General features: G+C 26.8%; 6 protein-coding genes and 1 pseudogene across 10 annotated transcripts; all 7 read left to right on the top strand.

Moving 5' to 3' along the window:
- On the top strand, positions 1 to 4,867 carry LOC136998057 (odorant receptor 22c-like). The gene is made up of 7 exons (XM_067349965.1): positions 1 to 73; positions 523 to 792; positions 1,168 to 1,636; positions 1,962 to 2,061; positions 2,215 to 2,340; positions 2,464 to 2,619; positions 3,051 to 4,867. Exons 1-7 carry the CDS (start codon positions 46 to 48, stop codon positions 3,102 to 3,104), a joined length of 1,203 nt encoding a protein of 400 aa, XP_067206066.1. The 5' UTR covers positions 1 to 45; the 3' UTR covers positions 3,105 to 4,867.
- A 111-nt stretch (positions 4,868 to 4,978) lies between these two features.
- On the top strand, positions 4,979 to 8,444 carry LOC105671151 (odorant receptor 13a-like). 2 transcript variants are annotated; one of them, XM_067349974.1, is made up of 7 exons: positions 4,979 to 6,507; positions 6,684 to 6,811; positions 6,911 to 7,152; positions 7,549 to 7,648; positions 7,792 to 7,908; positions 8,018 to 8,173; positions 8,258 to 8,444. In XM_067349974.1, exons 1-7 carry the CDS (start codon positions 6,420 to 6,422, stop codon positions 8,309 to 8,311), a joined length of 885 nt encoding a protein of 294 aa, XP_067206075.1. In that variant the 5' UTR covers positions 4,979 to 6,419; the 3' UTR covers positions 8,312 to 8,444. The 2 variants fall into 2 exon arrangements, with proteins under 2 accessions (XP_067206075.1, XP_067206074.1); XM_067349973.1 differs by having other exon boundaries at positions 6,684 to 7,152.
- Positions 8,445 to 9,010: 566 nt separating this feature from the next.
- On the top strand, positions 9,011 to 11,564 carry LOC105671165 (odorant receptor 13a-like). The gene is made up of 7 exons (XM_012365101.2): positions 9,011 to 9,056; positions 9,465 to 9,731; positions 9,972 to 10,440; positions 10,537 to 10,636; positions 10,812 to 10,931; positions 11,142 to 11,297; positions 11,429 to 11,564. The coding sequence occupies exons 1-7, from the start codon at positions 9,026 to 9,028 to the stop codon at positions 11,480 to 11,482; spliced, it is 1,197 nt and encodes a 398-aa protein (XP_012220524.2). The 5' UTR covers positions 9,011 to 9,025; the 3' UTR covers positions 11,483 to 11,564.
- Positions 11,565 to 12,050: 486 nt separating this feature from the next.
- Positions 12,051 to 15,873, top strand: LOC105671167 (odorant receptor 13a-like). 3 transcript variants are annotated; one of them, XM_067349953.1, is made up of 7 exons: positions 12,051 to 12,381; positions 12,822 to 13,095; positions 13,282 to 13,750; positions 13,827 to 13,947; positions 14,169 to 14,288; positions 14,861 to 15,016; positions 15,218 to 15,873. In XM_067349953.1, exons 1-7 carry the CDS (start codon positions 12,355 to 12,357, stop codon positions 15,269 to 15,271), a joined length of 1,221 nt encoding a protein of 406 aa, XP_067206054.1. In that variant the 5' UTR covers positions 12,051 to 12,354; the 3' UTR covers positions 15,272 to 15,873. The 3 variants fall into 3 exon arrangements, with proteins under 3 accessions (XP_067206054.1, XP_067206053.1, XP_067206055.1); XM_067349952.1 differs by having other exon boundaries at positions 12,053 to 12,381; positions 12,826 to 13,095; XM_067349954.1 differs by having other exon boundaries at positions 12,058 to 12,381; positions 12,826 to 13,095; positions 13,848 to 13,947.
- LOC105671152 (uncharacterized) lies at positions 15,746 to 16,249 on the top strand (the record flags this gene model as incomplete). The annotated part of the gene is made up of 1 exon (XM_067350673.1): positions 15,746 to 16,249. A coding segment is annotated over one exon (504 nt), but the record flags the coding sequence as incomplete, so codon positions are not given.
- Positions 16,250 to 17,905: 1,656 nt separating this feature from the next.
- Positions 17,906 to 20,996, top strand: LOC105671153 (odorant receptor 13a-like). 2 transcript variants are annotated; one of them, XM_067349970.1, is made up of 7 exons: positions 17,906 to 17,994; positions 18,415 to 18,688; positions 18,976 to 19,444; positions 19,535 to 19,634; positions 19,864 to 19,983; positions 20,558 to 20,713; positions 20,915 to 20,996. In XM_067349970.1, exons 1-7 carry the CDS (start codon positions 17,980 to 17,982, stop codon positions 20,966 to 20,968), a joined length of 1,188 nt encoding a protein of 395 aa, XP_067206071.1. In that variant the 5' UTR covers positions 17,906 to 17,979; the 3' UTR covers positions 20,969 to 20,996. The 2 variants fall into 2 exon arrangements, with proteins under 2 accessions (XP_067206071.1, XP_012220511.2); XM_012365088.2 differs by having other exon boundaries at positions 17,945 to 17,994; positions 18,419 to 18,688.
- Positions 20,997 to 21,434: 438 nt separating this feature from the next.
- LOC136998062 (uncharacterized) lies at positions 21,435 to 22,140 on the top strand (annotated as a pseudogene).
- Positions 22,141 to 22,462: the final 322 nt, after the last annotated feature.

Here is a 22,462-nt window from a genome sequence, read left to right as displayed (position 1 = left end):
CTAATAGATTAGTGAGAAGTGTACTTGTTCGCATTATTTCTCGACATGGCTTCTGAACGTTCAAATTATAAAGGTATCCAATGTTTGTGATATAGTTTGGTGTATTGTGAAATTGTGACACATTGAAGATAAAATTAAAACAAAAATATTACTATATTTATTACAAAAAATATTGTTTAAAAATTTTATATAATAAGTTTGCACGTGTGTATATATTTATAATATATTCGAATTGATCTTTAGTTCATTTGTTTCATTAATAATTAAATTTTACAGTGATATCTCAGTTTGATCTCAGATATGTATTCAAATTTAAGAATTATTAAGATATTGATTAATATAATTAAATTATAAAATCACATAAATGTTATAGACTTGTTCTCGTTATAAAATCTAATTACAATATTACAAATTATTAGAACAAAATCTTAAATTAGTAAATATTTTATCGTCCAAATTTTTAAATTAGGATACATTTTAAATATTATCTAATATATAATTTTTTAAATAAAATTTTGCTAGATTTTGAGTGGTCTATTAAACTAAATCGGTTTGGTTTATATCTATCCGGACTATGGCCCGAAAACCACGAAAAAGATAAGAATATTTTTGTTTCGAAAATTTATGTAAGCATCGTATTTATTCTGATCAATTTTGTATGTACTGTTCCTCTTATTTGTTCCCTCGTACAAGTTTGGGGTGATATGATACTTATGATAGATAATCTACAACTGACTTTATCAATAATAGTGGCATCTCTAAAACTTGTCATTATACGGTGGAAACGGTCAAGTATGTCTGATTATTAAAAAAAAGTTAAAATATAAAAGAATTTTTTGAATTTCTAAATTAATTGAAAATGTCTGTTTACCTTTTAATTTTTTTTGTATTGCAGGTTTGTATCTTCAGAATTTAATATTCCGTTATATAAATTATATGATTTTGTTATTGTACACTACAATATCATATTGTATCGTATTTTGATTTAATAATATTATATTGTTATTAAAAATTAGATATTACATGTGCTGTATTCTCTTAAAGCCTTGACAAGATTTACATTCTAAAGTGTACTTTTAATGTTTTTGTCATAATAAACTAATACTTGATTAGTTGTAAGCAATTAAATAATTTTAGACGATTGATCTGATTTTATTACATTTTTAGCTCTCTCACTAATCGTGAACATGATGGTCGAAGATTGGATGTATTTAAGGGTAGACGCAGAGAGGAATGTGATGATGAAACGAGCTCAAGTTGCTCGATTAATTGCAATTTGTGGATATCTTATAACGACATTCGGATTGCTTACGACTATTGTTCTTCCATTATTTGGGTTACAGTACAGATTCTTAACAAATATTACAGACAGTGGCAAAGTGTTACCGCTGCAAGCGTATTATTTTTATGATACAGATAAAAGTCCGCAGTTTGAGTTTACGTTGGTCGCTCAAGCCGTATCAATGTTTTTGATTCTGGTAATTTACACGTCGGTGGATGCTTTCTTTGGGCTCACGATCTTTTACATGTGTGGTCAGTTGGAAAACTTCCGATATCGATTACTGCATCTGACATCGTACAATGATTTTGATAATGCTTTGCGTTATAACATAGAGACTCATCTACGATTGATAAGGTTTCTACGGACTTTATTGTTACAATACAATGACATTTTGTGTAATGTAAGATGCAACAAAACTATTGAATAATTTATCCTTGCACTACTATTTGTTTAATCCGTAAAGATACAATCAGTTTTTCATAGTTTTACAATATGTGCATTAGAGACTGATGTTTTTCTAATGCATATGTCAATATAGAGTTTTCTATATTTTATATTTTTTTATCAATATTGTCTTAATTTTTGTCTTAAAATAAAAGCGCCTAAGTTACTTTTTTGTGACTTACATATATTTTATTGATACGTTATAACATTTTTTAAAATGCATTTATATTTATAGATTTGCCGATAATATTGAAGATGTATTCACTCTACTGGTACTGATACTATTATTTTATTTTAGTATTGTATTTTGTACGTTTTGTTTTCTGATGGTTACTGTGAGTATTAGTGTAAACCACATAGAAAGCGTACATGTCTCTTATACTTTTTTAAATTTTATGATATGAAATTTTGCATGATACTTTATTAGTTAATATATTATATATTATATTATATTATTTAGTACATAATAAGGCATATTGTATGCATAGTTGATTACCAGTGATGAATTGAATGACACTTCTTTTTCACGGATGGGCTTTACGGCGCTTGCTATAACTCATTTATTTGGGCATACGTTTTTATATTGTGGCGGCGGAGAGCTTGTGGCAAATGAAGTATGTTTTATTTTTCATATTTTTACACATATAAATAAATATATTTGTGTTTAGACATATATAGATATAAAATAATACAATTTATTTATCTATTTATTTATTTATATTTATATGTGTGTTAAGTGCAAAGCGGTATATCGTGTTATGTGCGATCTCGAATGGTACAAGTTGGAGCCGAGAAAATCGAGAGCTCTGATTTTAATAATGATACGAACCAGCGAACCTTTTCGCATCACCGCGGGAAAGATAGTACCACTTTCATTGGCTACGTTTTCTAGTGTAATATTATAAACAATTTTCTTAATATGACAAATATTGACAAATATCTTTTCTATTGAATATCTAACATCAGTTATTAATCCTTTCACTTTTACTGGGACAAGTATGTCCCGCGATATATTCGAAATATTCTACTGGGACATATATGAGGCGAGTGCTATTTATACAATTAGTATCAGTAAATTAAGAACATTTGTATAATATGTTGCCTAATTTTACTTGAGAAAATTAGGCAGCCCCATGTGTAAATTGATGTATACTATATCATGTATATAAGTTGATTTTACAAAAATAGTTCAAGGATGAAAGGGTTAACAATTGTGTGTAAGTAGTTTGGAATATATTAAGATAATATATTTTAACACTAATTTTTTTTCTCTTTACCTTTATTAACATTTTGTATATTTAAATAGAGATATATTATTTTTTAGTTATTAAAAACATCTGTTGGCTACATATCATTTTTATTGGCAAAGCGTGATTAAATCATAAATATATCGAGTTATTATACTTGATTAAGCAAAAGGAGAAGAATATAATTATAATTCATCAATTATGTAATAAAAATTAAGAGTAATAGTAACAAAGAATTGTGTTGGTTAGTATAGACGTAAATAATATTATTTATTATGTATGTATATATATTGTGCTTTATTTTTTCCTTAGGATTACTAAGAATTCCGTTTTTTACCTTGTTATTTTGTGTAGAAATAATAATTAATATAACATTTAAAACGTACTGATTTTAACGAATTGCTGATTGCAAACTGATGCCGATTTGTCACATAATTAATAACTATTGGAAAATTTATAATTACATATTTATTTTATTGAATTTTATTGTGTAGGAGTCGTATTTCTACAAAGTGATGTGTTTTGTGACATTTTTATTCCGTCATGTATTTATCTTTAATTTTTATATACATGATCAACACGTACATATAAAACGATATTTATCTTTAATTTTTACTTCTGCATATATGCATTTGTATTATAATGCGAATTATTAAAACGGTTTAAAGCTTTAAAATATGAGATTCCAGCATTACATAGAAATTGACACAGAAAATAATGTTTAGAAAATTTTTGGAAATATATATACATATATATACATATCGATGTACCAACATAAATTAAGAAGAAACAGCAAACATATAACACAAATATAAAATAAAAATATATTTATTCGAAATAATGTATTCAATGAGAAATAGCGTTTGTAGTTAACGGTTACTAAATATTTATTTTTGTTATATGCCATTTTTATTCTAATGTTTTTAGCTTATATTTGTAATTTCATGGATTAATTAATTCTTTTCTTCCAAATCTTCAAAAACATATATAATTAATTAATTGTTATCTTTGACAAATTTTTTTCACGTATACTTTATTAGGAAAATATGATTGCAATATTGTATTACTGATTATATTATTATAAATAACATTATATACATCACTTTATGAGATAGATATGTTCGTGTATAATAAAAGAATATTTTTTTGCAGCAGATATTCGTAGTATTCTTATAACATTCTATAGTATGTCTCTTTTTCATTGTATCGTACTTTTTTTACTGAAGTTTTTTTTATCTCTATGGCTCTTTACACGAGTGTATTAAAAATTCAAATGCATGCCACTATCTCTCATGACGAAATATGAACGCTACTGTCGTCGAGCATATTAAGACATGAAAAAACTTGAATTACAAGTTCATAAAATTTGCGATGTACTGCAACTTGATGTATTTTCTCTCTTGTTAGCGTAGACATGGTGCTTTTGACGACTTATTCTTGTGGTAATTTTTTTTTTATAAAAACAAAGATCTGATATCAACTGGGGATAGCGTGAGTAATATTTAATGTATTCTTGAACGAGGCAAACCAGGTTGTTATGCTTGCAGCGCGAGCATGCGTGATGGTCATTTTTCGTAATAGAGTGGAGAGAAGTGGACCTCTCCGCATTAGTTTTCAACATGGACATTGATAAACATTCAAGTTATAAAGGTGCTAAGTGTTTATCATGTATTATATAATTTAGAATTATAAATCTCTATGTAACAAATTTTAATTAAAAAATTTTGTATCGTTCAATTTTTATAATTTTAATGTATATAAAGTTTTGGCAAATAATTTATTTTTTAATATTGGAATTTTGTTAGATTTTATGTGGGCAACTGAATTGAATCGATGTGGTTTGGAATTAGTGGGTTTATGGCCTAAAATAGATGAAAAAGTTAAGAATAACTTCGTTTCCGATCTTCGTGTGTGCATTGTATTTATTATAGTAACTTTTCTGTCTGTTGTTCCTCTTGTATGGTCTCTTGTACGATTCCTATAATTCCTATAATTTTACTAATATTTTTTGCATTTGAAAATTTAACACGAGATGTAAATTATTATACATTAGTAATCTGGAATGTAATGGAATATTCTTAGAAAAAAAAATTTGTTTTTGTTTTTTTACCTTTAAATAAAAAATTATCATCTTTCAGCTATTAAAGACATCAGCTGGTTATATATCGTTTTTATTGGCAAAGCGTTAAATTGAAGTATGATATGTTATTTTATTTATTAAAAAATAAGAGAATGATTCTTTCTAATACCTACATTTTTAATTAGCTAATTACGAATAGAACAAACAATTGTATTGCTATAGAAATGTCGATTAGTGAAATAAATTGGTTACTTATTGTAAATGTTATTATCATAAATGTAATATTTAATGCTTTTTAATATGTAAAAGCTGTTGTTACTCGAATATTCGTATAACATTCGTGTATAACATTCGTATAACATGATGAAATATTTATTTTTTACTATGTCGCACTTTTTTTTATTAAAGTGTTTTTATTTTCTTGTAGATCTTCTACAAGAATATATTAGAAATGCAAATTGCAGATTATTATTTCGCGTAACAAGATAAATGCAATTGACGTAAAGTTAAAACGTAAAACGTATTGTAAAAGAATGAAATTACTTTTTTAACGAGAACTATACGACGTACTATAACACAATGTATCTCCCTTTGTATTAGCGTGGACATTGGTGCTTTTCACTACCATACTTTGTTTCTCACGACAGTAAAGTTTTGTTGTGAAACGAAAAACTGCTATCAACTAGGTAGCAATATTTAATGAATTCTTCGACGAAACAGGGTTGTTGCACTTATATTGTGAGCATGCGTGAAGATTATCTTTTGCGTAGCATGTCGAGTGGGTTTCCCCGCGTTAGTGTTCGACATGGACATTTCCGAACGTTCGAGTTATAAAGGTATCGAATGTTTATAACATATATTTTTTCTCTGTTTAGAGTTATATTTGTGAAAATATTTTGAACTACTATATTGTTACTAATCTGTGTTGCATTTCAAGCGCTTTTCGTCGATTTTCTGTTATGTTATCGTTCTATGTATTTTTTCCGTCTCTAGTATGTGAATTTTTAACTTATTATCATGATTTACATTACAATATTTTTTAATTCCAAGTTATATGTTAAATATATGAAAACATAAATACTAATATTTCGAATTTTTGTCTGAACAGACTTTTTAACAATTTTAGATTTATGGTTATTATATTTTAACATACGTTTAATTTCCTAATATTGATATATTGCTAGATTTTGTATGGGCGGTTGAACTAAATTGCTTGAGTTTGAAACTAATTGGCTTGTGGCCCAAAACAGACGAAGTAACTAAGGACAATTACGCTTCCGATCTTCGCGTGGGCATCATTTTCGTTATAGTAACATTCGTCTCCGGTATTCCTCTTATATGTTCTCTTATACGTGTGTGGGGTGATATGTTACTTATGGTAGACAACCTTCAAGTTACTTTACCTTTGCTAATAGTCTCATTGAAACTTGTTGTCATGCGGTGCAAACGATCAGGTATGATTAGAATAATTTGAATTAATTTACCTAAATAATTTTATCTGTTACAAAAAATATCAAAGATAATACATATTTCAAATAATTTACACTATTTTTTAAGTAATTCTGCGTAACTGTGTAATTGCGTAAATAACAAACGACGCGTAACAATAAAACTTGATTGTTTTTCAAAGCGCTTTCATCCATCATAAAAATGATGGCGGAAGATTGGATGGAATTGAAAACGACAAAAGAGAGGGACGTGATGAGAAGACAAGCGCAGATTGCTCGAGCGATTGTCATCAGTGGATATGTTCTGATGGTATTGGCATTCATCGTAGTCATCGTTCTTCCGTATTTCGGTTTATCGTTAAGACACTTGACAAATCTTACGGATCCGGGCAAACCGTTGCCGTTGCAGACTTATTATTTTTACGACACAGATAAGAGCCCGCAATTTGAATTAACAATCATCGTTCAAGCTATCACAATCTTCCTGGCCGCTGTAACTTACACGTCGGTAGACGCTTTTCTCGGACTCGCAATTCTTCACTTCTGCGGCCAGTTGGAGAATTTTAAAGGCCGAGTAGCTGTTTTGACTTCGTGCCAGAATTTTTTCTGCACTCTAAATAACAATGTGAAAAGACATCTACGGCTCATCAAGTATGTACATGCAAATTTTATTTAATATAATATCATTACGAAGGATATAAAATGTTTTTATGAAGGATAAAATTTAGTAAAAATTCAGAAAATTGTTTTCCATAAAAAAGTCTATTTATTAAATCCTTTTAATCAATAGAATAAAATTTGATATTTCCCGATTTTTGCAATAATTTTATAGAAAATGCAGATAATTTTAAAGAAAAAAATATTTAAATAATTAATAATTTAATGTGCTAATGTGAAAGACACGCATTCTTTTTAATCTCAAAAATTAAGAAGTGCGATATAAATATTTTGTATTATTAACATTTTATTATTAATATAAAAGTATTACATTTTTCAGTAGTTTTATCTTGAGATTTTTAAAATAATTTTTTAAGTATGTTTTTGTAGATTTGCCAATACTATTGAAGATACTTTTAGTTTAATGCTGTTGAGCTTAGTATTTTATTTTGGTATTGTATTTTGTCTACACGGATTTCTATTACTAACCGTAAGTTTTAACAAGATGCTCATTAATAGCATCTCGTGCGCCTTTGTCAATTAACAAATATCTGTCTTTACTTCTAAATGTGCACATTATCGATCCAACTTGCATTAATTTATTTTTATTAATTAGCAAGGCATATTATTCAGGTGGTTACAGAAGAAGATTTATCCTTTCAACGATTATGTTTTCCTTTAATTAGTATTACAATTTTGATATCTCATACTTTTCTCTATTGTGGTGCTGGGGAGATTGTAACAATGCAAGTAAGTTATACAAATTTGCATAAATTTGCATACACTTTTTATAACAATATTATATGTCACGTCGAAATAACGTAAGTATTGATATATTCTGCCGCATAAACATGCTAAGTGCGAGGAAGTGTATCGTGCTATGTGCGATCTTGAATGGTACAAATTGGAACCAAGACAGGCAAGGACTCTTCTCTTATTACTCATACGGACCAACCATCCTTTTCGTATTACTGCAGGAAAAATATTTCCGCTTACGATGACTACGTTTTGCAGCGTAAGATTATTAATCTGAAACATAAATGATTGTTGTTTATCTTAAATCCGTGAGAAATAGTGCGTGACTTTTGATATGTTTCAGTTATTAAAAACATCAGCTGGCTATATATCGTTTTTGTTGGCAAAGCGAGGGTAAAAGAAAAAAAAATTCGTGCTAGTACATCATTATTTCAGTATTAAAGAAATAGTAATATACCTCTAATTAATTAATTACGAATAAAATGTAATAAATATCTCGATCAAAATAGAAATAAAATATTTGGATTATTTAATTTAATATTTGTTATTATAAATTAATCTTCTCAACGATACTTTTTTCAGTAAAATATTACTATAAATATTTTTATGTTGATTTATCTATTATTAGAACATATAAAATCAATAAAAAATAATTAATGTTTTACATTTTTGGTATGTTCCACATTTTTAAAAGTGAAAAATTTAATGTCACTCAATTAATTAATTTTCCTGATATGTGTGTCTATCTAACAAAAATCGTAAGTGATATACGATAGATTTTATACGGTTTATTATTAACCGTAGTAATATTGCAAGCTATAGATGATTATAGATGCGTGAGAATATAACGGGTGTGCGCCTTGTTTTTTATCAATGCAACATGCATCTGTTTTTATGAAATTTTTTGTTCGCGCACATTTTGCGCGATATTCCATGGTAAAAACTTGAGACGAGAGAAATATTGCAGAATATTTAAAACACTGTTGTAAATTGATCTGACGTTTTTAAGAATTTATGTTTAGAAATTACATGAAAAATACTGTTCACTAAATAGAAGGTAACGTCGTCACATGAAAAGGGAATAGACGTCAGTCTTTAGACGACACTCGACATGGAGGGTTCTAAATGTACAGGATATCAAGGTGCTTATCGCGCGCGCATTGTGATAATTGTCATTGCAATTGGAAAAAGTAATTGTGTGTAAAATGTATTTTTATATAGAATGTTTGCGCGAACTATGCTGATGTTTAATCTATACTTAATTTTTTCCTTTCTATCATTAGCAAAAATTTTGCATTATTGCCTTTTTTTCAGCGTTATGCTGATTACATGTAACAAAGTGTCAGTTATACCTATTTGACTATTGCAATTTGAACTTTGTGATTTCTATTGCTGTGTTATTTGTTAATTTTTAATTAATCATTGAATCGATATATTTAGCCCAAGCAAATTGTTTTTAAATGTTTTACTCTACAAATTTTATTATATATGACATTTTACATGATTTTGTGTTTCTACGAGCTCTGACTTATTGAAATTTTTATAGATAGACTTTGAATGGGCGGTGAAATTAAATCGCATCACTTTAAATGTGATTGGACTCTGGCCGAAAGCACAAAACTTTCGTGAAAAGTTATTATGCGATCTACGTGTGCTCATCGTTTTTCTAGGCATAACATTTAGTATTTTGATTCCTGCTCTACATTCTCTAATGAGAATTTCCGGAGATATTATACTAATGTTAGATAATTTACAATTTACTTTACCCGCTATAAGTTGCACAATAAGGATTGTTATTTTTTGGTGGAAGAAAGAAGGTAAACATAATTTATCTGCTTAATTTTTAAATGTATTTAATGGCATATATAAATCTTATGTGTATAAATAATTTGTCTTTTTTCTATTTTTTTAATTATTTATATTTCTATACTTTTGTTAAAAATATAAGAAAAAAAGTTACTTTAGTTTTAAATTATTTACTATTCATGATGAAAAATTTTATGTAACTCTATTTTAATTTAACAATAGTGTTAAAATCTGTATTAAAATATTTTAAGCTATTGTCCCGATTATAAATATGATCGCGGAAGATTGGATAAATTCGAAAAGTGAACAAGATCGAAGCATGATGATCAAACGAGCACAAATTGCACGTATAATTATTACATGCGCATACTGCATAATGGGAGTCGGATGCTTTTTCATTATCATTTTACCCGGCTTTGGATTGTCAATGAGAGTGACAACCAACATTACTGACCCAGGTCGACCAATGCCACTGCAAACCTATTATATTTATGATATAACGAAAACGCCGCAATACGAGTTGACATTTATCGTTCAAGCCGTTTACATTGTGCTCGCTATGATGTCTTATACTGGAGTAGATAATTTTCTTGGACTACTAGTGTTTCATATATGCGGCCAATTGGACATTCTTAAAAATCGTTTGAGACATTTAGATACATATATAAATTCTCAAGATATGCTGAAGAGCTGCATAGCAAAACATATACGTTTACTCAGGTTGATATCAATACGACATATGTAAATGATTTATTTGAGATATGTGGTTCGTTTTTTTACCAAAAGTGTACCTAATGTATAAAATAATAATTTTAGAGCCATTAGTATAATTGAAGATACGTATAATATAACGCTTCTCGCATTATTTATATATTTTGCAATACTGTTTTCTTTCTATGGTTTTCGAATAATTAATGTAAGTATCTAAGAATTAAAATGAAAATTTTACTTAGCAATAATAAATTACATAAGTCGGTTTTTAACAATTATGTGTTATATCATGGAAGAAATCTACTATACTTGTTGCAAAAATGAGAATATGAGGAAATAGTACAATATGTCGTTTATACATTTTGTGAATTGATTATTAGCTATTCGACGACGGAAATGATCTGTCGATTACGCATTTGGTATATTTTTTATCTAACGTTTTCAATATCTTTGCGCATATGTGCTTATATTGTGCTCTAGGCGAGATTTTGTTAGGCCAAGTGAGTTTTATTACGTGTTTCTTGTTTAACTAATAAGAAAAAGATAAAAAAAATTTTACATTATGCATAAATAAATATTTATTAATAAATGTACTATAATTTGTATAAATTAATTAATTGGTAATTGAAAGTTAATTATTATTTTATAATAAGTAATAAAATAATAAAAATATAATAATTAATACTAAATATGTTTTTGATATTTTTAAGTGTAATGAGATATATTCTGCGGCGTATGATAATAAATGGTACTCAGTGGATCCAAAAATTGCAAAAGACTTGTTGCTTCTTTTGATAAGAGGCACTAAACCGGTCTATCTAACCGCTGGAAAAATATTTCCCATGACAATGGCTACTTTTTGTGGGGTAAAATGTTTTCATAATTGATTACTGTTTTACACTAAAACCATTTACGTTTATCACTTTATAAAAAATTGTTTGCATTTATATCACATTAGTTTAATAATTCATGTTTTTACTAAAAATATGATTTCCAGCTAATAAAAACATCAGCCGGTTATATATCGGTTTTGCATACAACGAGAAATTAATAAAACAAAGAGATAAATCTACATTTTTCTCATACTATGCAATTTTTAACAAAATAATTTATAAAACCGTATTATATGGCAAGAAAGTGTAAAACCTACTACATGATTCGATTAAAAGTTGTTGTGAATTTTATAAAATAAATGTATCTGGAATTAAATTTAAGTCCAATCGTAATTCACAAAGACTTATTTTTGTGATAAACTCTCAAATCTTAAAAAATTACATAACGCGGCGTATAGTAATGATTGGTGCTCTGTAGAATTAACTTTATAAGTCAGCTGTATTATTAGTCTAAAATTAAATTCAAGTCTGAATTATAATTCCCAAAAATTCATATTTTTTACGAACCTAAAATCTTAAAAGCAAATTAAATTATTTATTATTAGTATAAGTATTAATTTAACATCAAGTATATGAGATATTATTATTAAAAATTATTTTATTAGATTTGCACTTTACAATTAAACGATTCCAAGATATTCAGACGTGTTCTAAAATATTTAGATACTGTATTAGACGCCTTATATTTCCCGCACAGTTCGTTACTAACTATAATGAAAGTAAAAATTGCGAATGGTAAGCGTGAGAACACAACGGATGTATATTCTCGCGCCGTTTTTCACCCTTTCCCTCCTTTACTGTCGTAATTTTTTGTAAAAATTTTTTGTCGTAACTACTTTGCGCAATGTTCTGTACGCAAACGAGGATCGGTGAAGAATATTTAAAACATTTTTTTGTCGTAAGTTGCTCGTCCAACACTTTTACGAACTTGTTTTAGAGCGTACGCGAGAAATGTTTCTCGTTGAATAGAAGATTACGTCGGGACATGAAAAAAGAGTAGACGCCAGTATCGAAGTGACAGTCAACATGAATGGTTCTAAATATGCCGGATATCGAGGTGCTTATCGCGCTATAATCATTGTTACTGCATTTGAAAAACTAATTTTATGTTTATATTTAAAATATGTGTGCTATATAGTCATTTGCATTTAATTATGTTTTATTTTTTTCTTATTATTACATTCAAACTAACATTTCCAATTTTTGTGTTAAATACTTTTACGTATAAAGAGTGGTTGATATATAACGATAACGATTTAACTTTATCGTATCTAATTATGGCAACTAAATACTTATAATTTTTGTATGATTATCCTATTAATTATATTTAATTAATATTCAAATTTTTTTAATAAATGAGAAGCAATAGTTTTCAATTATAATATTTAACCCATTTTTTGTTAAAAATTTTATATGTGCGCTAATTATACGCGAATGCATTTGTGTATGTTTAGTGACTTAGTGATGCATTTGATTAACTTATTAAGATTTCTGCAGGTAGACTTTGAATGGGCGGTGAAACTCAATCGCATTGCTTTGGAATTAATTGGACTCTGGCCTAAGACCGTGCAAAATTCTCGACAGAAATTAATGAACAATTTACGGACGCTCTCCGTTTTTGTAGGTCTAACATTTTTCATCCTGTTTCCTGCAATACATTCTTTGATAAGAATTCACCATAACGCCATACTAATGATGGATAATTTGCAATTTACTTTGCCGGGCATTAGTTGTTCGATAAGAATTATAATTTTCTGGTGGAAAAAAGAAGGTAGACGTAATTATTTATAGAAATTTTAAGTAATAAATAAATTTAGGTAATTATATATGTAAAAGCATAAATTAGTTTAGTTCTTTAAAATTTTTTTACTGTTTAGTATTAAATTGATGTAATTCTTATCATAATTTAGCGGCATTATTGTGTATATTAAAACACTTAATATTGACGTTTTTAAAGCTATTGTGTGGGTTGTGAATATGATCGCGGAGGATTGGATAAAAACGAAGAAAGCGGAAGAAAGAAGTATGATGATTAAAAAAGCGCAGAATGCACGTATAATTATTACATGTGGATTTTGTTTAATGGGATTCGCTTGCATTTTTATTATTGTTCTACCTATTTTTGGCTTCTCAATAAGACTGACACCTAACATTACTGATCCTGGAAGACCCATGCCTATACAGACCTATTATATTTACGATGTGACAAAAAGACCGCAGTACGAGTTAACATTTGTTGTTCAAGCCGTTTATATTGTGCTAGCAATGATGTCTTATACTGGAATAGATAATTTTCTGAGTCTGCTTGTATTTCATATATCAGGCCAACTAAACATACTAAATAGACGTCTCTCATATTTGGATAAATATATAAATACCTACGACGCGCTAAAGTGCTGTGTGGCAAAGCATATGCGCTTACTTAGGTCTTATATTTATAAATATGTGTATAATTTTATATATATATATATGTGTAATCTTGCTATCTAATATATGCAACAGACATAATATCCTATTTTACAGAACAATTGCCGTTATTGAAGATACATATAATATAACGCTTCTCGCACTATTTTTATACTTTGCTCTATTCTTCGCTTTCTATGGATTTCGGATTATTAACGTAAGTATTTAAACAGACGTAAATATTTATAGAAAAATTTATTTATGCAAGTTAATATTTAACACTAAAGAAATAATAAATGTATGTATTGTGTGTCTTTGAATAAAAATAGATTTTCCATATCTTTTATTTACATAATATTTTACTACAAAATTAAAACTATGATAATTGTATGCTTAAAACTATGATAATTGTATGTTTTTACATATTCTAATGATTAGTTATTCGACGAGGGAAATGACATGTCGATTATTCATTTAATATATTTTTTTGCTGTCATTGTAAATGCTATTGTGCATATGTGTTTATACTGTGCTCTTGGTGAAATTTTGGTAGGCCAAGTAAGTTTTATTTATCTACTTTTAATTTTTTAACATTTTAATTTTTTATTATATTGATATGTAAATGGTGTTTTATGCATTGAATACTGCAAATTAATATATAATTTTTTAAATTAAAATTTTTTTGATGACATTTTAATAAATTTAAACATTTAAATTATATGAAAATAATTTATTTTATCAACGCATTAATTTTTAATTTAATCTTTAAACAGAGATATATTAAAAATTGTTTTTAATTTGTTTATAAGTCTAATATTATAAAAATTTAACGTTAGTTTTTGAAACTGTAAAAATATAAATTGCTCCGCAATATATTGTAAAATGTAGAAAATTTTTCATAAAGATTTCCTATGTAGTAATATTGCAAAAGATAGAAAGTAATCATTTATTCTGCTTTAATAAACTATTTATATTTTACACGAATAATATAATTATTTTTTATAATTATTAATATAATTATAAATCAATTTATAATTTATATGAATATGTGAATGAATAATTTATGTTCAATTTCTGTTTTCTTGTAAAAAAATATATAATAATATTAAATATTCAAACATATTTTGAAGTGTAATGAAGTATATTATGCGGGATATAATAATAAATGGTACTCAATGGATCCAAAAATTACAAAAGACTTGTTGATTTTCTTAATAAGAGGCAATAAACCAGTTTATCTCACCGCTGGAAAAATATTTCCTATGACAATGGCTACATTCTGCAGTGTAAGATATTTGAATATTTGATTTTAACTTTCCACTAAAAGCATTTGCACTTTATTGAAATTTTTTGTAGAATAACTTGTACCATAAATATTTAATAATGTATATTTTATTTAGTTTTTCTATAAATAATCTTGAACCTTATTTTATATATCAACATTACTTACGTATTAATCGTTTCATTTGCAAAAATATAATTTTCAGTTAATAAAAACTTCAGTTGGTTATATTTCTGTTTTACATACGACAAAAGTATAATGAAGAAAGAAAATAAATCAACATTTTTCTTATATTTATAGATTTCTTATTTCGATTCTTCATAAAATATTGTAATTTAATAACTGTGTAAGTGGTTGTGTTATTTGTAAATAAACTTATAATTAAAAAATAATTTTTTTTTGAATTTCATTAAGTAAGGATGAATCTAAAATTAAATTAAAATAAAAATTATAATCTACATACTCATATTTTTTATAAACTTAAAATTGTATTCATCTATTCAATACTTATTATTTGAGTGTTACATAAAACAATTTTATTATATATATATAACAATTATATCACAATCTAATATAAAATTTGAATTATTATTATATTATTATATGTAATAAAGCAAATATGTAAGAGTTTAAGAGCTTGCAAAATATTTGCCTTATTATAAATATGACAAATGATATAATATCTTCTACTACCGAATACAGCAAAGTTATAAGCTACAGAGAATTATAGAAGCGTGAGAATATGACAGGTGTCATCATAAATATGGTCGCGGAAGATTGGATAAATTCGAAAAGTGAACAAGATCGAAACATGATGATCAAAAGGGCACAAATTCCACGTATAATTATTACATGCGCATACTGCCTAATGGGAGTAGCGTTCTTCTTTTTTATCATTTTACCAGGATTTGGATTATCAATGAGAGTGACAACCAACATTACAGACCCAGGTCGACCAATGCTAATGCAAACCTATTATATACATGATATAACGAAAACGCCGCAATACGAGTTGACATTTATCGTTCAAGCTGTTTACATTATGCTCGCTATGATGTCGTATACTGGAGTAGATAATTTTCTTGGATTACTAGTGTTTCATATATGCGGCCAATTGGACATTCTTAAAAATCGTTTGAGACATTTAGATACATATATAAATTTTCAAGATATGCTGAAGAACTGCATAGCACAACATATACATTTACTCAGGTTGATATCAATACGACATATGTAAATGATTTATTTGAGATATGTGGTTAGTTTTTTTTACCAAAAGTGTACCTAATGGATAAAATAATAATTTTAGAGCCATTAGTATTATTGAAGATACGTATAATATAACGCTTCTCGCATTATTTATATATTTTGCAATACTGTTTTTTTTTTTATGGTTTTTGAATAATGAATGTAAGTATCTAAGAATTGAAATGAGAATTTTTACTTAGCAATAATAATTTACATAAGTCGGTTTTTAACAATAAATTATATAAATTATATCCTGGAAGAAACCTACTATACTTGTTGCAAAAATTGGAATATGAGAAAATAGTACAATATGTCGTTTATACATTTTGTGAATTAATTATTAGCTATACAACGACGGAAATAATCTGTCGATTACTCATTTGATATTTTTCTTATCTAACATTTTCAATATCTTTGCGCTTATATTATTTCTTATCTAAAATTTTAAATATCTTTGTGCAATATCTATGTGCTTATATTGCGCTCTAGGCGAGATTTTGATAGCCCAAGTGAGTTTTATTACGTGTTTCTTGTTTAACTAATAAAAAAAAATAAAAAAGGTTTTACACTATGCATAAATAAATATTTGTTAATAAATGTACTATAATTTATATAAATTAATTGATCGGCAATTGAAAGTTAATTATTATTTTATTATGAGAAATAAAATAATAAAAATACAATATTTAATACAAAATATGTCTTTGATATTTTTAAGTGTAATGGGATATATTCTGCGGCGTATGATAATGAATGGTTCTCAGTGGATCCAAAAATTGCAAAAGACTTGTTGCTTCTTCTGATAAGAAGCACTAAACCGGTCTATCTAACCGCTGGAAAAATATTTCCCATGACAATGGCTACTTTTTGTGGTGTAAGATGTTTTAATATTTGATTATTATTTTACACTGAAATAATTTATATGTATAATAAAAATTTTCAATCTTACTTATTTCTATTTAGTTTATATTATTAACTATATTATTAATAAAAATTTTGTCTTTCAGCTAGTAAAAACAGCAGCCGGTTACATATCCGTTCTGCATACAACAAGAAGTTAACAAAAGAATCTACACTTTTTTTACGATTTGATGAAATGCTATTGAAAATTTTATAAAGTTGATGTAACAATTTGATATTAAATTTAAACTAAAATTGTTATTTATTTATAAAGACCCACATCTTTTATAAACCTAAAGCCATATGTACACCCAAATCCTGTCATTTATTATTAGTCATTTATTATTAACCAACTTGTATTGAATATTTATTTAAAATATTGAAAAATTTTTTTATTACATTTTTATTGTACAATAAAACAACTCCGAAATTTTCAGATATGTTGTACGAAGTGTAGGTATTGTATATATAGATGCTTGATAGACTCTATATAGCGTGTTGCTAACTATAGTAAAATTATAAGATACAAAAGTGAATGTAATGGATATACACTCGCACCCTTTTTCACTGACCTATCATTACAAAAATTTTTCTTCGAGAACAGTTTTTGCGATGTTTTGTGGTGAAAACTTGAAACAAGGGTTGCTGTAGAATATTTAAAACACTTTGTTGCAAGTTGTGATCGTTCGGCATTTTTACGAACTTGTATTTAGAGCATGCGCGACAAATTATATTTTACTGAATAGGAGGTAACTTCGAGACATGAAAAAGGAGCAGACGTCAGTCTTTATGTGACAGTCGACATGGATATTTCTAAATATGTTGAATACCGAGGTGCTTATCGCTGTGATCGTTATTGCGTTTGAAAAGAATGAGCTGAAATATATTTATATTTAGGATGTGTGTGCGCAAGTATTTGCATTTAATTATGTTTAATTTTTTTCTCTCTTCTTATTACCAATAATTTTGCATTATTGTCTCATACAGTATTATTTTAATTATCAACGTATAACGCGACGCATCAGCTTTAACTATGTGTTTGTGATTTTTATCGCTCTGCCATGTATTATTTTTTAACAAATTTCTGAAGTTTTATAGAGAACAATTAATAAACAACCATGCTCTTCAAATATACTATTTTATACATTTAGTTAAATATAATACTTTTTACGTTAGCAATTGCGGGTATACTTGTGTTTATTTTGAGAAACGGTAATGCTTTTCACGAGCTTCGACTGATTAAGATTTCTGCAGGTAGACTTCGAATGGGCAGTGAAACTCAATCGCATCGCATTAGATTTACTTGGACTCTGGCCTAAAACCGCAAGAAATCCTCGACAAAAGTTACTGTGCAATTTACGGGTGCTCCTCGTTTTCGTAGGGTTAATATTTGTTCTTATAATTCCCGCTGTCCATTCCCTGATAAGAATTCATGATGATACCATACTAATGATGGATAATTTACAACTTACTCTACCGGCTATAAGCTCCTCAATAAGAATCGCGATTTTTTGGTGGAAAAAAGAAGGTAGACATAATCATTTATCGTAAAATATAAAATATACAAAGTGTTATATATGATTTATAACATATAAAATATGAATAATATACCCAATTCATATAAATAATACGAGAAATCCCATTAAAATGATCAATTTACAATTACTTTGTGTTACAAATTCGAGAAAGAGAAAATTATTTGCGCTTTCTTAAAACGTTTCTTTAATCTTGACATAACCTTTATTGCAATTAGTAATATTATTAACAGTGTTCAATATTAAATTGTTAAAATATTCAATATTACTACTCTTGAAGCTATTATACCTGTCGTTAATATGATGGCGGATGATTGGATACAGACTAAAAATGTGCAAGAGAGAAGCATGATGATCAGAAAAGCGAAAATTCCACGCATAATTATCACATGCGGATTTTGTCTAATGATAATTGCGGGCTGTTTTATTATCGGTTTACCCATTTTTGGAATGTCTATGAGATTAACAACCAACTTTACTGATCCAGGCAGACCAATGCCTCTACAAACTTATTATATTTATAATGTAACGAAAAGACCACATTACGAGTTGACATTTTTCATGCAAGCTATCTATAGTATGGTTGCTATGACAGCTTATGCTGGAATAGATAATTTTCTCGGACTGCTTGTATTTCATATATGCGGTCAATTGGACATACTGAACGGCCGTTTAACACGTTTGGATAAATACATAAATTCCCAAGCTATGCTAAGAGACTGCGTAACGAAGCATATTTCTTTGCTTAGGTTTCACATTTAAATGAAATATATGTATAATTTAATAAAATATGTTGGTTAATTGTACATATGCAATACACGAAATGCTTTATTTTGCAGGAACATTGCCGTTATTGAAGATGCCTATAATATAACGCTTCTCGCATTATTTGTATACTTTGCTCTATTCTTCGCTTTTTTTGGATTTCGGATTATTAATGTAAGTATTTAAACAAACGTAAGTATTTATAGAAAATTTTATTTATGTAAGTTAATATTTAACACTAAAGAAATAATAAATGTATGTATTGTGTGTCTTTGAATAAAAATAGTGTGTAAGTTTTTCCATATCTTTTATTTACATAATATTTTACTACAAAATTAAAACTATGATAATTGTATGCTTAAAACTATGATAATTGAATGTTTTTACATATTCTAATGATTAGTTATTCGACGAGGGAAATGATATGTCGATTATTCAGTTAGTATATTTTTTCGCTTGTATTGTAAATGCTATTGTGCATATGTGTTTATACTGTGCTCTTGGTGAAATTTTGGTAGGCCAAGTAAGTTTTATTTTTCTACTTTTAATTTTTTTTAATTTTAATTTTTTATTATATTGGTATGTAAATGGTATTTTATGCAATAAATACTGCAAATTAATATATATTTTATTAAATTAAAATTTATTTGATGACACTTTAATAAATTTAAACATTTAAATTATATGCAAATAATTTATTTTATCAACATATTAATATTTAATTTAATCTTTAAAGAGAAATATATTAAAAGTTGTTCTTAATTTGTTTATAAGTTTAATATTATAAAAATTTAACATTAGCTTTTAAAACTGTAAAAATATAAATTGCTCCGCAATATATTGTAAAATGTAGAAAATTTTTCATAAAGATTTCCTATGTAGTAATATTGCAAAAGATAGAAAGTAATCATTTATTCTGCTTTAATAAACTATTTATATTTTACACGAATAATATAATTATTTTTTATAATTATTAATGTAATTATAAATCAATTTATAATTTATATAAATATGTAAATAAATAATTTATGTTTAATATTTTTGTTTTCTTGTAAAGAAATATATAATAATATTTAATATTCAAACATATTTTGAAGTGTAATGAAGTATATTATGCGGGATATAATAATAAATGGTACTCTATGGATCCAAAAATTACAAAAGACTTGTTGATTTTCTTAATAAGAGGCAATAAACCAGTTTATCTCACCGCTGGAAAAATATTTCCTATGACAATGGCTACATTCTGCAGTGTAAGATATTTGAATATTTGATTTTAACTTTCCACTAAAAGCATTTGTACTTTATTGAAATTTTTTGTAAAATAACTTGTACCATATTATTTTAATAATGTATATTTTATTTAGTTTTTCTATAAATAATCTTGAACCTTATTTTATATATCAACATTACTTACGTATTAATCGTTTTATTTGCAAAAATATGATTTTCAGTTAATAAAAACTTCAGTTGGTTATATTTCTGTTTTACATACGACAAGAGTATAATGAAGAAAGAAAATAAATCAACATTTTTTTATATTCATAGATTTCTTATTTCGATTTTTCATAAAATATTTTAATTTAATAACTGTGTAAGTGGTTGTGTTATTTGTAAGTAAACTTATAATTAAAAAATAATTTTTCTTTGAATTTCATTAAGTAAGGATGAATCTATATTAAATTAAAATAAAAATTATAATGTACATACTTATATTTTTTATAAATTTAAATTGAATTCGTCTATTCAATACTTATTATTTGAGTGTTACATAAAACAATCTTATTATATATATAACAATTATATCACAATCTAATATAAAAATTAAATTATTATACGTAATAAAGCAAATATATAAGAGTTTAAGAGCTTGCAAAATATTTGCCTTATTATAAATATGACAAATGATATATATCTTCTACTACCGAATACAGCAAAGTTATAAACTACAAAGAATTATAGAAGCGTGAGAATATGACAGGTGTCATCATAAATATGGTCGCGGAAGATTGGATAAATTCGAAAAGTGAACAAGATTGAAACATGATGATCAAAAGGGCACAAATTCCACGTATAATTATTACATGCGCATACTGCCTAATGGGAGTAGCGTTCTTCTTTTTTATCATTTTACCAGGGTTTGGATTATCAATGAGAGTGACAACCAACATTACAGACCCAGGTCGACCAATGCTAATGGAAACCCATTATATTTATGATATAACGAAAACGCCGCAATACGAGTTGACATTTATCGTTCAAACCGTTTACATTATGCTCGCTATGATGTCGTATATTGGAGTAGATAATTTTCTTGGACTACTAGTGTTTCATATATGCGGCCAATTGAACATTCTTAAAAATCGTTTGAGACATTTAGATACATATATAAATTCTCAAGATATGCTGAAGAGCTGCATAGCAAAACATATACGTTTACTCAGGTTGATATCAATACGACATATGTAAATAATTTATTTAAGATATGTGGTTAGTTTTTTTTACCAAAAGTGTACCTAATGTATAAAATAATAATTTTAGAGTCATTATTATTATTGAAGATACGTATAATATAACGCTTCTCGCATTATTTGTATACTTTGCAATACTCTTCGCGTTCTATGGTTTCCGGATTATTAACGTAAGTGTCCACAGTTTGTCCAAGAACTTTTTTGCGTAAGTTGATTTTTAACAATGCAAAAATAATAGTCATATATACTATTTGTTCTTAATAATAGATAAATAATTAAGATGTATACTACATTTTTAAAAAATATGGCTTATTTTAATAATTTACTTTTTTTATTATATTGTATGTACGCATATAATCTTAAGATTAGAATATTATATATATACATAATATTTTGTTATAAATACTTAAATCACTATAAAATTTTTAACCCATTTTATGAACGAAATAGCTGTTTGATGGAGAAAATGATATGTCGATCATTCAACTGATATACCTCGTATCTAACATTTTCAATGCCTTTGTGCATATG

Source organism: Linepithema humile, chromosome 2 (genome assembly GCF_040581485.1).
Source record: "Linepithema humile isolate Giens D197 chromosome 2, Lhum_UNIL_v1.0, whole genome shotgun sequence".
In the NCBI taxonomy this organism is placed as follows: Eukaryota; Metazoa; Arthropoda; class Insecta; order Hymenoptera; family Formicidae; genus Linepithema; species Linepithema humile.
This window is presented reverse-complemented; position numbering and strand designations above follow the sequence as displayed.